The sequence below is a fragment of the Galeopterus variegatus genome, unplaced genomic scaffold, assembly GCF_000696425.1.
Source record: "Galeopterus variegatus unplaced genomic scaffold, G_variegatus-3.0.2 Scaffold3452, whole genome shotgun sequence".
NCBI classification, from domain to species: domain Eukaryota; kingdom Metazoa; phylum Chordata; class Mammalia; order Dermoptera; family Cynocephalidae; genus Galeopterus; species Galeopterus variegatus.
Genome location: NW_007729563.1, coordinates 35,175 through 51,458, shown reverse-complemented (window position 1 = coordinate 51,458; position 16,284 = coordinate 35,175). Strand labels below are relative to the sequence as shown.

At 44.1% G+C, this 16,284-nt stretch overlaps 1 protein-coding gene across 1 annotated transcript in view; it reads left to right on the top strand.

Annotated features, from left to right (window-relative positions):
* Positions 1-16,284, top strand: part of POLR1A (polymerase (RNA) I polypeptide A, 194kDa) — a 73,621-nt gene that overhangs the window by 24,612 nt on the left and 32,725 nt on the right. The window contains exons 12-14 of the mRNA XM_008585098.1: positions 211-441; positions 7,148-7,402; positions 12,470-12,661. Of these exons, the coding sequence (XP_008583320.1) occupies positions 211-441; positions 7,148-7,402; positions 12,470-12,661 (678 nt within the window). The remainder of the gene's footprint in view (positions 1-210; positions 442-7,147; positions 7,403-12,469; positions 12,662-16,284) is intronic.

The window sequence follows — 16,284 nt, the reverse complement described above, 5'->3', positions numbered from 1 at the left end:
CTATTCCCTTAAGAGAGTGAGTCTGACAAAATGGCTCTGTGGAGCAGACAGCCAGGATGTCGCTTTACTCACTGATGGGCCTTCCTGGCCAATTCCGACAGCTCCTCCATGTCTTGCAGGGAAAGTCACACCACCAGCTGAGTCAGATTTTGGGTCCCTGTTACCTTTTTCTGCTTACCCTGAATTTCTACATCCACTCTTCGTTTTTAGGTATTTGCCACAAAACTGACCTACCCTCAACCAGTTACCCCCTGGAATGTTCAGGAACTGAGACAAGCAGTCATCAACGGCCCCAACAAGCACCCAGGAGCCTCCATGGTCATCAACGAAGATGGCAGTCGCACAGCCCTGAGTGTCACGGATATAACACAGCGGGAAGCCGTGGCCAAACAGCTCCTGACACCAGCCATGGGGGCACCTAAGCCCCATGGGACAAAAATTGTGAGTAGTAGGCGGGTTTTGTGAGTGGTACAGCCAGCTCCTGTCTGGCTCCCCTATGGCTACAGTCAGTGTCAACATGGGACTGCTGTGTGAGCTGCTCCTGCACCCCCAAGAGGAAGCTTCCCCCACACGTGGATCTCTACAGTGTTTTGTGGAGTCACCTTGTTTCCAGCTGGAGCTTGTGCTCCTAGGTCATGGACACCACAACTAAAGCTGTGTTTGGCCATCTTAAGCTACACAGCACAGTGCTGGACACACATTGTGTGCTTGAGAGATGTTCATTAATAACTCACTTGTGGTCCTGGAGCAGGAGAATTTGCTGCCCTTGAACAGGGCTACTCAAAGGGCGCTCCTCAGATCACCAGCAGCAGCAGCCCTGGAGCTCACGTGGAATGCAGATTTATCCTCCCTCCACCCTGTCCCCCTGCCGAATTAGAATCTCTGGGAATCTTAATAACTCACTGTGGTCCTGGAGCAGGAGAATTTGCTGCCCTTGAACAGGGCTACTCAAAGGGCGCTCCTCAGATCACCAGCAGCAGCAGCCCTGGAGCTCATGTGGAATGCAGATTTATCCTCCCTCCACCCTGTCCCCCTGCCGAATTAGAATCTCTGGGAATGGGGCTCAGGAATCTTTTTTTAACAGGCTCTCCAGAGGGTTCTCCTGCATGTTAGAGTTTGAGAACCGCTCTATAGGAGGGAAATGCTCTGTGTCAGTAATCATTGATAACTGACAAGTTGTAACTAATGCTTCAATTCTGGGCAGTTGCTGTTGCCCACCCATAGTTCTGTGTTAAGAGATGCTGAGGCTGGCTTTGTCTGGGTTTCACCTGAAAGAGCTCATGATCAATTAGCAGTGTTGCGGAGGATGTGAGGTCGGTAGGTGACAGCGTTTGTATCTGTGTCAAATAATAGCCACTCCTGTTGGGAGGGGAGTAGCAAATGACCCCTAACCAGGCAACAGTGGCGGAAGTTGTTGCATTGAAATGGATTCGATTTGGGTTTAACTCATCAGTGACTACCCAGAGTCAAGAGGTGACTGACTGCGTTTTCCTGACCTATGTGTGCAGCTGTGTCCAGTGACTGACTAGCTCTTCTTTAGTAATGGTTTTAAGCCAACAAAGATCCTGTGAGCTGGGAAGGAACAGAGAGCAGAGGGCAGTGTCTTGGCCTTGTCACAGTGACCATTGGCTCCCATTATTCTTCCCGGTGCCACAGGCCTGCCCTCTTGCCTTCCTCTTGATCTTGCGGCTCTCCAGAGGTGAAACAGTGACACACTGCCCATTTTCTGCTTTGGTAACGGGGGCACATAAAGACACAGATTACGTCACTTATCTGTTCTTTCGCAGTGCATTAAGTAAGATTTGTGCTCCGGTTCATAGGGTTATTCTGCTTTTTCTGAGTGCCTGGTGTTTTGCTAGGAGCTGTATGCAAGAAAAAACAAGGTATATTTCACCTAGCTTTTGGTGAAGCCAGACAAACATGAAGTCATCTTCCTCGTAACTCAAGTCAAACATGTGAGACAGTCTCACATCAAGAAATAAGGGGAGAAAAACTGAGAGGCAAGAGAGCAGTGAGGGGTTGGGTGGTGCTGAGGTCCTTCTATATGCTGCCACTTTGTCACTGTGGGTGTGATCCTTGCTACCCTGGGGCTGACAGCATGGTGGGAGCCACCAGTAAATGCATCACCTGCTGCTGAGTGGTGTGGCAGACACCATAGGGAACAACAGTAGGAACAGTGACTTCGTGTTTATGATGCTCAAGAAGAAAGGAGTTTGAGGCGAGCATGCAGGGAGAGAGAGGGCAGGGAGTGTTCGGAGTCATTCGGAGCCACTTTTAAGCTAGGTCATGGGCCAGCCTAGAGTGCTGCAGGGAGAACCAAGGGCAGATGTAGGGGATGTTTCACAGGGAGAGCCAGGGTGACAAATTGGGTGCCTGGACTGTAGAAGAGAGAATAGATGAAAACAAAGCCATGATTTCCAGCACAGGAGAGTGGTAGGGCCAAAAAAGGAGATGCTTTGGGGCTCTTCTAAATTTGAGCTGACAGTGGAGATTCTAAGGGCCCACTCCCTGTAAAAAGTAGAAACATGAGACTGAGATCAGGGGCCATAGAATTAAGAATTGAAACTCTCAGGGTATTCACCTCTTTCAGCACAGAGTACAATAGAAAGAGAAAATGGGGGTGGGGTGCCTGAAATGTGAGAGTGGAGGGAAGGAAAGGGAGGAACAGGGCCAGGCTTGCTCATTTTGTGTCCACATCTCTTACATGTGGTTGTGAGGTTTTTCAGGGTCAGCTGAAGGTCACCTGTGACCCATGAGAGCACACAGTGAAGGGGCTGGGTTTCAGAGCCTCCATGATGAGGAAGTGAAGGCAGTAGCCAAGGGCATTTGAAAGAAAAAGCAGGATGCAGGGCTTCTGCACCTCATGGGATGTGAGTACCAGGCAGAGGCACGCGGCACTTCCTGCACACGGCCTTGGCTAGCTGCTTCTGTGGGGTTGGAGAGAAGGCGATGGGAAGGACAGGGACTGGGAGCGTAGGAGAGGGGGAGGCTGGCCCCGCTGCAGTGTGCTGTCAGTCGCTTGTCTTCTGGCTTCAGTTCAAATCCTCAGCAGGCTTGAGTCCTCACATCATCCCTGCTTTCTCCCCCAGCCCCATCTCTCACCTAGCCTTCTTCAGCCTCTTTTTTTTTTTTTAAAAAAAAGATGACCGGTAAGGGGATCTTAACCCTTGACTTTGTGTTGTCAGCACCACGCTCTCCCAAGTGAGCTAACTGGCCATCCCTATATAGGGATGCGAACCTGTGGCCTTGGTGTTATCAGCACCACACTCTCCCAAGTGAGCCATAGGCCGGCCCTTCTTCAGCCTCTTTGTTCAGCCGGTCCTTGTCAGTGCTGGGCTCACTCCTGTATAGGGATGCGAACCTGTGGCCTTGGTGTTATCAGCACCACACTCTCCCAAGTGAGCCGTAGGCCGGCCCTTCTTCAGCCTCTTTGTTCAGCCGGTCCTTGTCAGTGCTGGGCTCACTCCTCCCTTTGGGCTTTGCAAATGCTGTTCCCCTGCCCAGATAGCTTTGCCCTCCTCCAGATTCCCCAGCTAACTCCTGCTGTTCTTACAGGTTTCAGCAAAGCCCTCATTCCTGTAGGGTCAGAGAGTAAATATTTCAGGCTTTGTGGGCCGTACAGGCTCTGTTGCTAAAGCGGTCACAGGCAGTATGTGGACAGATGTGCCTGGCTGTGTTCCAATAAAACTTTATTTACAGGGCCGGCCTGGTGGCGCACTGCTATAGTGCGCCACTTGGGAGCGCGGCGGCGCTCCCACCGAGGGTTCGGATCCCACATACAGACCGGTTCCCGCTCACTGGCTGAGCAAGGTGCGGGCGCAACACCGCAAGGAGAGGTTGCGATTCCGTTGCCGGTCCTGGTCCGGTACGGGCTTGACACTGAGGGTTGCGATCCGTTGCCGGACACGGGGGAAAAAAAAAAAAACTTTATTTACAAAAGCTGGTAGCCAGCCTGCCTACTAATTTGCCACTCTGATATCCTGTGGTAGGTGCCCCCTATGTGTTCCCACGTTTCCCCTGTGACATGTGAAACCTCTGCCTCTTCCCCTGGGCCTCGTTATTAAGGGAGGAAGTGGCCAGGACAACCTCGTCTTTTCCCTGCTCAACAGTCTGCCAGAAACAGGCTTTTGGCTCCAGTCCTGCCTCTGAAAACTCTGACCTGGGCACTGGGCACATTAATTTTCACTGCTGTATTTATTTAGAGACAAGAGAAAGGAAGGGCCTTAGGTTTGGGTTGGCAAGGGGAGCGCCCTCTGCTCCAGGGCTTTTGTTTGGATTGGCTGGTGCCTGCCAGACTGGCCTATGCACCTTCCCAGCTGTGGCGAGTTTGCTTATGCTGGAGGATGCCTCAAATTTGCGAGACTCAGATCCTAGGCCCAGCCTGGTTTTTTGGGCCTGGGCCACAGGTCTGGCCCGTTTCTCCCTTGAGAGGCTAAAGAAAGAAGACCTCAGACTGTGATGTAGTCAGGCAGCAGCCAGTGCCCTGGGCAGAGGCTCATGGGAATCCTCAGAGTCCAGGTCTCCTTGGAAACTTGGGACTTGGGGATGGGGTGGGGAGGGGAGGGTTTGAATTCCTTGAGGAAAGATGGACTCCATGCTGTGTGCTTTTAGAACTGCCATTTGGTATTTGAGGGTTTTGCTTCCTGCTTTTCTGAGCTGGAGGGAACTTTTAGCCCAGCTGAAGAGGGATGGGGGAAGGGTGGTGGGAAGCATCTGTTATTAACCTCTAACCTCTCTCTTTAAATAACCAATTTTCCAACGCAACTTTGTAAATGGGGACAACTGAAGAAGAAACTAGACTTGGAATAATTTGTTGTGTCCCCCAGCCTGTTATCTGCTGTGATTTGGAGATTTGGGGTGAGGGGAGTATGACTGAGTCACCATAATTCCTCTGGACTACTAAAGAGGGGCCTTCACAATGCTTGGGGCAACAGTTACCTTCATGAGTTTGTTTTTTGTTTTTTTCCCTCCTCCTTCCCCTCCCCACCGTGCATTTGTTTTTTAAAGTGTTGTTTATATTTAGTATTTACCAAACCTGGCTGTTAATGTAAGATAAAGGTAGTAAAAGGCTTAATGAGCATTACAGTATAGTTAGCTTTGTGTGAGAGGTGTTCCATCAGAAGGACCTGAGCAACCCATGTTTGTAGGGGGAAAAAAGTGTGAACAATGGTTATCTTTGAGGAAGAAAATTACTTGTGTTTTTTTATTCTCTTCTTTATGTTTGTTTGTATTTTCTGGTTTTTGCCCCCACAATGAGCAATATATCCCTTGAGCAATTTTTCTTGCTTTCTTTAAAAAAACTGACGATCTTTTAAAAAATAATTACAGAAGTAATACATATTCATTGTAAGATGAATGGTACTAACATGTTTAAAGGTAAAGGTGCTAATCTATGCCTCATTATCCTTCCTCATGGTCCCATGCCCCTGAGGAGATCATAGTAACAGCTTAGTGAGGATCCAGGCATCCCTTTTCCCCTATACACACACACACAGAGTCAGCCCTCCGTATCCACGGGTTTCACATCTGCGCATTCAACCAAGCACAGATGGAAAATATTTGAGGAAAAATAATAAAAATAAAAACATACAAATTAAAAAATATAGTATAGGCCCGGCCCGGTGGCGCACTGGATAAGTGCGCCGCTTGGGAAGTGCGGCGGCGCTCCCACCCGAGGGTTCGGATCCCACATACAGACCGGTTCCCGCTCACTGGCTGAGCGAGGCGCGGGAGCAGCACTGAGGGTTGCAATCCCGTTGCCGGTCCCCGGTCCGGTACGGGGGCAACACTGAGGGTTGCGATCCGTTGCCGGACATGGAAAAAGATAAAAAAGACAAAAAATATATATATATATATATAGTATAACTACTTACACAGCACTTACATTGTATTAGGTATTATAAGTAATCTAGAGATGATTTAAAATATACAAGAGGATGTGCATAGGTTATATGCTTTGAGTATCCATGGACTTTGGTATCTGCGGGGTGGTCCTGGAACCAATCCCCTACAGAAACCAAGGGACGACCATGTGTGCACAGAGTTGGGTTGGGTTTTAAATTGCCTCATTCTGTCACCTTCCATGCTGCCTGGATTTTTTCCTTTGCTGTAGTACATTATTGCCATCAACTTAGCCTTTTTCATCATTGCATAATATTCCACAGTGTGGATACACTGCAATTTATTGCCCCTTCTGTGGGGCAGTCAGGTTATTTCTGGGTTTCGCCACTGTAAACACTGCTACATAAACATATATTCACATAACCTTGTGTTGGTGCTTCTGAAAGGCTAAAAGGAAATGTGTTCTATTTTATTTATTTATTTATTTATTTTTTTGTCTTTTTCGTGACCGGTAACGGGATCGCAACCCTTGGTGTGGTGTCACCCACACCGTGCTCAGCCAGTGAGCGCGCCGGCCATTCCTATATAGGATCCAAACCCACGGGGGGCGGGGGGGGAGTGTCGCTGCGCTCCCAGCGCTGCACTCTCCCGAGTGCGCCACGGGCCCGGCCCAGGAAATGTGTCTTAAATATTCCAATAGCTGTTTTCAAACTTCTTTCCCCAAAGGCAGGCAGTTTACACTTCTTTTTAATTTTGTAAGTGCAATAAAATGTTTTCAGAGGGCATTGAACTGGGAATCAAGAACCCTGTGTTCTAGTCCTGGCTCTGCTGTCGAGAAATTATTTCTAAAACATGCAATTCATATTTAGAATAACTTACTCACATAACCATGGGGGGTGATTCAAGAAGTCTGCCAAGTCCTTTCAAACCTAGGGGTTTTATGTTGACTTGAAGGTGTGTATCTGTTTCTTTCTTAGATTTGTTCTCAGAGGAATCTAGGACTCTGACAAGGCCATTCATCTCTGAAGAAAACAGAGATTACTGGATAGACACCTGTGGCTGTGTCTGTTCCTTGTACCTCAGAGCCCAGAGCCAGGATCAGGGCTGTACTGGGCCAGGTCCACAGGGGCCTAGGAGCTATTTCTAGGGTTTTGCTTCAGACTTAAAAATTCCCCTTGCATGTAGTTGACTAGAACCCGAGACAACAGAAGCCACACATAGGCCAAGCTGAGGTGAGCCCTTGGAAGGAGCTGTGCTGATGCTGCAGTGCTGCTGATCACCCACCTGTTCTCCACTCTGTCCCCAGGTATGCCGGCACGTGAAGAATGGGGACATTCTCCTACTGAACCGACAACCCACCCTTCACAGACCCTCCATCCAGGCCCACCATGCCCGCATCCTGCCTGAAGAGAAAGTCTTACGGCTCCACTATGCCAACTGCAAGGCCTATAATGCTGACTTTGATGGAGATGAGATGAATGCACACTTCCCCCAGAGTGAGCTGGGCCGGGCCGAGGCCCATATCCTGGCCTGTACCGATCAGCAGTACCTTGTTCCCAAGGTAGGTCTGGCCTTGAAGCTGTTCCACAGTCATTGCCAGCATGACTTGGCACTTTGAACCTGTGCCCTCACCATCTCCTGGGGTCAATGGTCTTCTCCAAGGCAGAGGCATGTGGAACAGAGGGTCCATGTGGGGTTTCCAGGCCTCTAGTTGCTTAGGGCAGGGAAAAGTTTCTGTCTTGCTTTGTCTTAAAATGGAAGTCAGGAAATAAATTGTGATGGCCATCCCAGAAAGCCAGGTTTAGTAGCTACATAGCAGGTCTTCCAGACTTATGTGTGGAAGGTGCTACAACTTATTAGCTCCTGGCAGGCATTGGCATCCCAACTGTGATGGTCCTCATTGTCCACAGACAACTCTGATCCTTTGAGTTCTGACAAGCATGAATTTTAAGAGGCAACTTAACCCCCAAGGCCCAGACAAGATCTCCTTCCAGCCCATGAAGGCATCTTCTCTTCTGTTTGAATCCCTTCCTTCTCTGTCCGAGGTTGGGCCTCATGGGCAGTCCTGTGTGGTCATGGCTGTCCAGAGGGACACATGGGAAGGAAGTAACTTCCTCCCACCTCGCCTGGCTGGCTAATTTGTTCCCATTGAGTGGCAGGGGCTGGAGTCAGCGTGTGCTGATGAGAGAGACAGAGTGGGGAAAGAGCCAGGCTGCAGGAAAAGGGATGGAGTATGTTCCAGTCCCCATTTACCCCTTACCACCTGCCCAAAGGTCTGAGGCCTTTTCAATTATAAGCCATTTGCACCACAGTGATTCATTTGGATTGTGGTAGAGTGTGAAAGAACTAGTAGTAATAATTATGTAAAATCACAGCTACCATTTACCAAGCAGTTTTTCAGTGCCAGGCACTATGCAAAGCACTTTGGAGGCTTCTCATTTCAGCCTCCCCACAGTTCTTGAAGGTAAGTGCTATTAATGTCCACATTTTACACTCAAAGAATTGCTGTAATTTGCCCAAGGACACCCAGATGAGAAGTAGGACAAGGAGCTCCCAGATCTTCATAGGGTTTGTTCTGCAGCATAGACGGAGAGCTCTGTACCCAGGGAGCACCAGGGGCTACTTTGAGATGCCCAGTGTTGGTTAGCACCCTCTGTTCCTTGGAACTTCTCTTCCCCATCAGCCATCTGCCACCCAGGGCATCAGGCAATGGCCAAGAGCCCAGTGTCTCAGCCTCTTTTCCCACCAGATGTACTACTGTGACTTCATGAGGGACCCAGTCGTCTGAGTTTAACTTCTCCTTCTCTGCCCACTTTAGTGGGTTGTCAATTAGCAAAGGGACTAAAAGTAGGAAGAAGGGGCTGAAGGGTTTAGATCACTTGGAAATTAGAAAACATAATTTTGCTAATTTGAAAATTAGCCTTTTGTCTTTTCCTGAAAGTGTTAAGAGTAGTAGCTATAGTATGTGGCATTTATTGAGCAAGGCCTGGGCCTCGGGCACTGCTTTAGCAATTGGCAAACATTCTCTTATTTAGTCCTCATGTTACCAGACTCAGGTCCGGCTGCCCGCCTCTTTGAAAAGGAAAGAAAAAAAACTCAGAAGTCAAATGGTTGGTGTTAGATCCTCGGGCACTGCTTTAGCAATTGGCAAACATTCTCTTATTTAGTCCTCATGTTACCAGACTCAGGTCTGGCTGCCCGCCTCTTTGAAAAGGAAAGAAAAAAAACTCAGAAGTCAAATGGTTGGTGTTAGAAAAGCAGATATATTCAGCTGAAGGAGATAGTAGGCTACCCCATCTCAAAGATTTACATTTACTGAGGGGTTTTTAAAGGAAGGGTTGAGGGAATGGAGTGTGGGAGGTGAAAAGAAGGAGAGCAGGAGATGTGAGTTACGAGGGGTCCATTTTTATGGGTCAGGTACCAGGTCTTGCCAAGGCTTCATCTGGTTTCTCTTCTCATCTTCACTGTTATCTCAGGACCCTGCAAGATTTTGATTTGCGCCAGTGTACTTGGCTAGTGCCCAGGTCAGCTTCTAGTCGTTTGGCCTTGATCATTTCTCAAAACTCTACAAGTCTCAAAGAAAGAACTGTTAGCTTTGCAAAGTACTAATTAGCTTCTTGGCCTTTTTTTCCTACTTAGTGAGCAAGATAAGAAAGTCAGGGGATGGGAAGCAAGAGTGGAGAGAAAAAAACTGCCCTTTAAAAAATCCTCCCTGCCTCTGCAGCCCAGGCAGCTTTAGGTCCTAACATGGCTTCAGTCCTGCTCACTCCAACACTCACAACAGCCTTAGTGTTATTTTCAGATGAGGAAACACCAAGTGGGTAACTTAGCAGCCAGTGAGGAGCCAGAACTTGAACCCTGCACCTTTGGACTCCCAGGTCCATGTGCTCAGCCTGTGTGCTCCATCCCACCTGACAGGCGGGGCTGGGGCTGGGTGAGGGCATGTGGCAGAAAGTGGCTTTCAAGACTACTCCAGCTCTCCAACTCAAGATCAGAGGCACATTTCACCAGAGGGGACACTACCAGGGAGCAGCAGATAGTTTTTTGCTGTCAGGGTGAAATGTGAGCATTAGCTACATGGGGAGTTGAGGCACTCCAGAGTCCTCAGACCAATGATCTTGAATGTTCTATACTTGATTTTGATTGAAAAAGGTGAGAAGCAATAGGAGGCTTCATGCTTACATTGTGTCCTGCAGAGGGCTGGCTTATTAAAACCAAACAGGCCTCATTGCATGCTCATTTGCCTATGAGTTTTAGGTCAGGCATACACTTAAGGGAGGCAGGCAAAACAAAGATAAATAAGCTGATATCAATAAATCAATTTCTTAAAAAGTAAAAAACGTGTGGGGGATGGCCTGAGGGTTCACTTCTCTTTCAATCAATTTCTTTTGTTAGAGGCAAAGAGGTTTTGATTCTCGATAAATTTTATTTAGTGCTCAGTGTTAATGCCAAAAGGAGGAATCCTTATTTTTGCTGTTGGGTATAAAAATACAGCATGTCTTTGGTGGCAGAGTCCTAAGAGGAGAAGAGCTGGTTTGGTTAAAGTAGGAAGGCCGGTTTTGGGGGGTCATTTTTCTTAGTGTATCTTTATTTCTCTTTGTTTCCATTTCTCTTTGTTCGTTTGTCCATTTCTTTTCTATTTCCAGGTTTTCTAATTTAACTAGCCATAATATCGGATTAAAGTGCATTTTATTGTTGGTTTTATGTACTTAATGGAATTTTGTGTTGTCTTCTTACTTAAAATAGGAGCTGGATGAAACTTTAACTATTTCTTTTATTGGGAGCAAATGCTTTGTGAAATTTTTTTAGCAAAGCTTGAGACATAGTTTCCTGACTTCTACTTAGCTAGAAACATCAAGTTACAGAATACCTTGTCTTTAAGACATTAATTGTAATGTCATTTTGCTGTGATATGTAGCAGAATAGGATAGCTGACAGTTTGGGAGGGGGTTGATTCAGAGATGTTCTTTCTTATCCTAAGTGGGATTTAGGAAATTCAGAATTATAAGTAGACCCTTAGTAATTGCTTTAATCAGCATTCCTCCCTGGAATTCGTGATTATTGCGCTGAAAGCAATTTAGCCATTAAAGTAATTTTCTAGTCAAGGAAAAATCTGGATGGAGAGAGGAGAAGACACAGTATCATATAACTTGTAATTATGTTCTTTAAAGGAAGAAAACAAAAGGAAAAATCTATATCTGCCCCCAAAGACTGTGGGATGAGTCAAATGCGTAATACTGGTTTGGGTTTTTCCCCGAAGCAAAATAAGACTATCTTTGGAATAAGACATAAAGTATAATTTTTAAATTTATGTTAATAACTCAGAGCCTTCATAAGAAGGGCTGTGTGCTCCCTCTGATCTTGCTTTGCATCCATGGTACTTTTCAGCCCATCTGTAGTAATTATCTTTGAGTTTACATAGAGCCCATTGCTGTATTTAGACCATTTGACAAGAATCCTTTTTAGCCTTTGAATTAGCGTATGTGGTTAAATTCCTGGCACTTCTCCATGGCTGCATTTGTGAATTCCCTTAGCCTTAGTTATGAAACATGGCCATAATATTGGCTAGTATTTAACAAATAATTATGATAACAATCGTTAGATCCAAGACAAAGGTTTTTCTGAAATTCCTGTAAACATTGAAAAGTTTACAAAAACTACTTCTTAAAGAATGTCAGTGAGCATAGCTATTTTTACTTCAGTGTGCCTTATGTTGCCATGAACACAGACCTGGCAGATGAGGTTCAGGAGACTGGGATCAGAAAGACTGTGAAAGTGTCAGATGAAATGAACGTACCCACAAAATCTGGGCTTTTATAAAAGCCCTTGTTTTGGCATCTAGTAGGTTACTGCCTTTATTAAGGGCCCATCTTGAACCATGTGCTACGTTGTGAAAAGATGATAATAATGGACATTCTTTCCTTCTGCACTCATGTACATTAGGCCCTCTCATGGCCTTGAGGAACCTATGCCTGAACCCCTAGCTCTCTGCACTAGCAGACTCCAAGTCACCCCTTGGGCCTCAACTGTAATGATGCTCTTCAGAGAGACCATTCCTGATCATCCCTCCACCCTGAATCTATGTTATGATCCCATCCTGTTATGTTCCTCCATAGCATTTAAAACACTTTGTGATAATGTATTCATCCAATCATTTGTTCATTGCCTAGGCATATAGTAGGCTCTCAATAAATATTTGTTGAACGGTTGACTGATTTATAGAAAAAACCAGGCCAGAAATGTGTGAAAAATACTAAAGCATAAAACCAAAGTATAAAAACAAGAACATAGCTAACCGACAGCCAGACCAAACTTACGCTTAAATGCCAGAAGTATGCTGGAGTAGAACCAGATGGGATTAAGCAGAGACGGCTTGGGGAACTGGCTGAGTTTGAAGGGTTTTTGATACTGGACAGTGGGCAAATGGCAAGAATAGAAGGTTGTGGTAAGCCCTGGTCATGTGATATGGGAGGCAGTTTGCTCCCAAGGACATGGGCAGGACAACGCAGGGATATATGGGAGGGGTGTTGCTAACAGGAGCCTTCCAAGCCTTCCAAGCAGATGATTAGAAATTAGAGTTTGTCTTAAAATTCATCTTTATTCTTTTCTTATCTGTTTTGGTTTGTAGGATGGCCAGCCATTGGCAGGATTGATCCAAGATCATATGGTTTCAGGTGCAAACATGACCACACGGGGTTGCTTTTTCACCCGGGACCAATACATGGAGCTGGTGTACCGAGGACTCACAGACAAAGTGGGGCGTGTGAAGCTCTTTCCTCCTACCATCCTGAAGCCCTTTCCACTGTGGACAGGAAAGCAGGTAATTGGGAGAAAACAGCCAGGGTATAAAACAAAAGGAAATAGGCCACTCATATATAAGGTTTCATTTCCATTAGAGCCCAGGCCAGAGACAGAGAAATGGCTAATCGAGAAATAGTCTGACTTTCCCTCTTTTTGGGGTTCCTAGGTCTGGGGTGGTTTCAAGGGAGTGTCTAGTAAGAGTAGGTTGCATCGTTTTTGTCCTTTGCTTCTAACTTAAACTTGGTGTCCTCATAATTCAAATATGGTGGTACTATGCAATGGTGTTGGTAGTGGTAGTCGTAATATTTGTTGGGAAGTACCAAGCACTTTGCTGATGCCTTAGATAAGTTATCTGATTTAATCCTCACAACTAACCTGCAATGCAGAGACCATGATTATATCCCCTTGGTAGATGGTAGCACTGGGTCTTAGGGATGTTAAATTACACACCCAAGGCTATAGGAGATAGAATTGGGATTTAAACCCCAGGACTTTCTAACTCCCAAAGCATCACATCATACTTTCTCTCTAAGTAACCAAATTATAGTATACACGGTGATCAAATAATTAAACACATTCTTCTACTGTTCACCCAAGGCTATAGGAGATAGAATTGGGATTTAAACCCCAGGACTTTCTAACTCCCAAAGCATCACATCATACTTTCTAAGTAACCAAATTATAGTATACACGGTGATCAAATAATTAAACACATTCTTCTACTGTTGGCTGGGCCTCCACGTTCAGCCTTAAGGGTCAACTTCTAATTGGCTATGTGAACTTGACTCTGTGGGCCGCGGTTTCTCATCCATATAAATAGGAGTTCAAGTGATGATCTTTAAGGTCTCTTCCAGTGCTACAGTACTTTAAGTCTGCGGACCTAGGATTTGACTGGTTTTCAATTGCTAAATCAACCTTGCATTCCTGGGATAATCCTTGCATTTACTTGGTCATGAGGTAGAACCCTTTTTATATATTATTGAATTCAATTTGCTGATATTTTATTTAAAATGTTTTTACATCTATGTTCATGAGGGATCTTGGTCTGTAGTTTTCTTGTAATATTTTTGTTTGGTTTTGGTATCAGGGTAATGCTGGTCTCATTGAATAAATTGGGAAGTATTTTTTCTTCAGTTTTTTATAAGAATTTGTGTAGTATTAGTATTATTTCTTCCTTAAGTGTTTGGTAGAATTCACCAGTGAAGGCATCTGGGCCTAGAGATTCTTTGTTGGAAGGTTTTTAACTATAATTTCTATTTCTTTAATAAATTGCTATGGTTTAAATATGTCCCCCAAAGTAGTTGTGTTAGAACTTGATCCCCAATGTGATGGTATTAAGAGGTGGGACCTTGAAGTGGTGGTTAGGTCATGAGGGCTCTGCCTTGCATGGATTAATGCTGTTATTATGGGAGTGGGACTGTTAAGGCAGGAGTCTGTTCCTTATAAAAGGACAAGTTCGACCCCCTCTTGCCCTCTCTCTTGCCCTGTCTTTGCTCTTCTGTCATGCATGAGATGACATAGCAAGAAGACTCTCACCAGATTTCAGTCCCTCGATCTTGAACTGCCCGGCCTTCAGAACTGTGAGGAAATAAATTTCTGTTCTTTATAAATGACCCAGTCTGTGGCATTTTGTTATAGCAGCACAAAACAGGCTAAGACATAAATATAGGGCTATTCAGGTTATGTATTTCTTTTTACGTGAGCTTTAGTGGTTTATGTTTTTCAAGGAATTTGTCCATTTCGTCTAAGTTGTTGGATTTTTAGGCATAAAATTGTTCATAATGTTCTTTATTGTCCTTTTCTATCTGTAGTGGTGTCACCTCTCCTATTCCTGACATTGATAATTTGTGTCTTCTCTTTTTTTTTCTGATCAGTTTGCCTACAGATTTGTCAGTTTTGTTGCTCTAAAAGAACCAGTTTTTGGTTTCATTAACTTCCTCAATTTTTCTGTTTTCTATTTTATTGATTTCACTCTGATCTTTATTATTTCCTTTCTTTTGTTTACTTTAGGTTTAATTCGCTCTTTTTCTAATTACTGAAGTCATTGATTTGAGACACTTTTTCTTCTTTGTTAATATATACCTTTTATGTATAAGCTTTCCCCCTAAGTTCTGCTTAAGTGGCATCCCACAAATTATATGTTGTTTTTTTCATTTTCATCTACTTCAGAATACTTTGTAATTTCCCTTTTGATTTTTTTGACCCATGAATTATTTAGAAGTACATTATATAGTTTCCAAATATTTAGGGATTTTCCAGATATTGTGGTTACTGATTTCCAACTTAATTCCATCGTGGCCAAAAATCATATCTTGGATGAGTTGAATCCTTTTAAATTTATTGAGGTTTGTTTTATGGCTTTGAATATGGTCAGTCTTGGTAAATGATCTGTGTGCCCTTAAAAATAATGTAATATCTTCTTTGGAGAAATGTCTATTTAGCCCTTTGCCCATTTGTTAATTGGGCTGTTTGTCTTTTTGTTGTTGAATTGTGAGAATTCTTCGTATATTCTGGCTGTTAGACCTATACCACATATATGATTTGTAAATATTCTCTCCCATCTGTAGGTTATCATTTCACTTTCTTGATAGTGTTCTTTGATACACAAGAGTTTTTAATTTTGATGAAGTCCAATTTATCTACCTTTTCTTCTGTTGCTTGTGTTTTCACTGTCATAGCGGAGAAACCATTGCCTATATAAGGCCATGCAGATGTACAGCTATGTTTCCATCTAAGAGTTTTGTCCTTTTAGCTCTCACATTTAGGTCTTTGATGTATTTTGAGTTAATTTTTGTACACAGTGTAACGTAGGGGTCCAAATTCACTCTTTTGCATATAGATATGCAGTTGTCTCAGCAGCATTTGTTGACAATAGTATTTTTCCCCATTGAATGTTCTTAACAGCCTAGTCAAAAATTGATTAACTATAGATGTGTGGGTTTATTTTTGGACTCCCATTTCCTTTTTTGTTTGTTTGTTTTTTGTTTTGGGGGACTCTCATTTCTATTTCATTGATCAATGTATCTGTCTTTATGCCAATATCACATTGTCTTAATTTCCACAGCTTTGTAGTAAGCTCTAAAATCTGGAAATGTGAATCCTCCAAAAATCTGGAAGTGTGAATCCTCCAAATCTGTTCTTCTTTTTCAAGATTGTTTTAGGTATTTGGGGTCTGTTGCATTTTCATATAAATTTTAAGATCAGCTTGTTTGTTTCTGCGAAGTTGGCAGTTAGAATTTTCATAGGGATTGCACTGAATAGGTAGATCAATTTGAGGAGTGTTTCTGTCTTAACAATAGTAAGTCTTAGAGTCTATGATGTCTTTGCATTTATTTAGATCTTCTTTAATTTAACAGTGTATTATAGTTTTCAGGGTACAAGTTTTGCACTTCTTTGGTTAAAGTATTCCTGAGTATTTTATTTATTTTTCAATGTTATTGTAAATGGAACTTTTTTCTCAATTTCATTTTCAGATTGTTCATTGCTAAAGTATGAAATACATTCGATTTTTGTATGTTGATCTTGTATCCTTCAGCTTTGCAGAAGTCATTTACTAACTCTAGTAGGTTTTTTGTCAATTTTTAAGTGTTTTCTCTATGTGACATCAAGTCATCTGCGAATAACGGTAGTTTTACTTCTTCC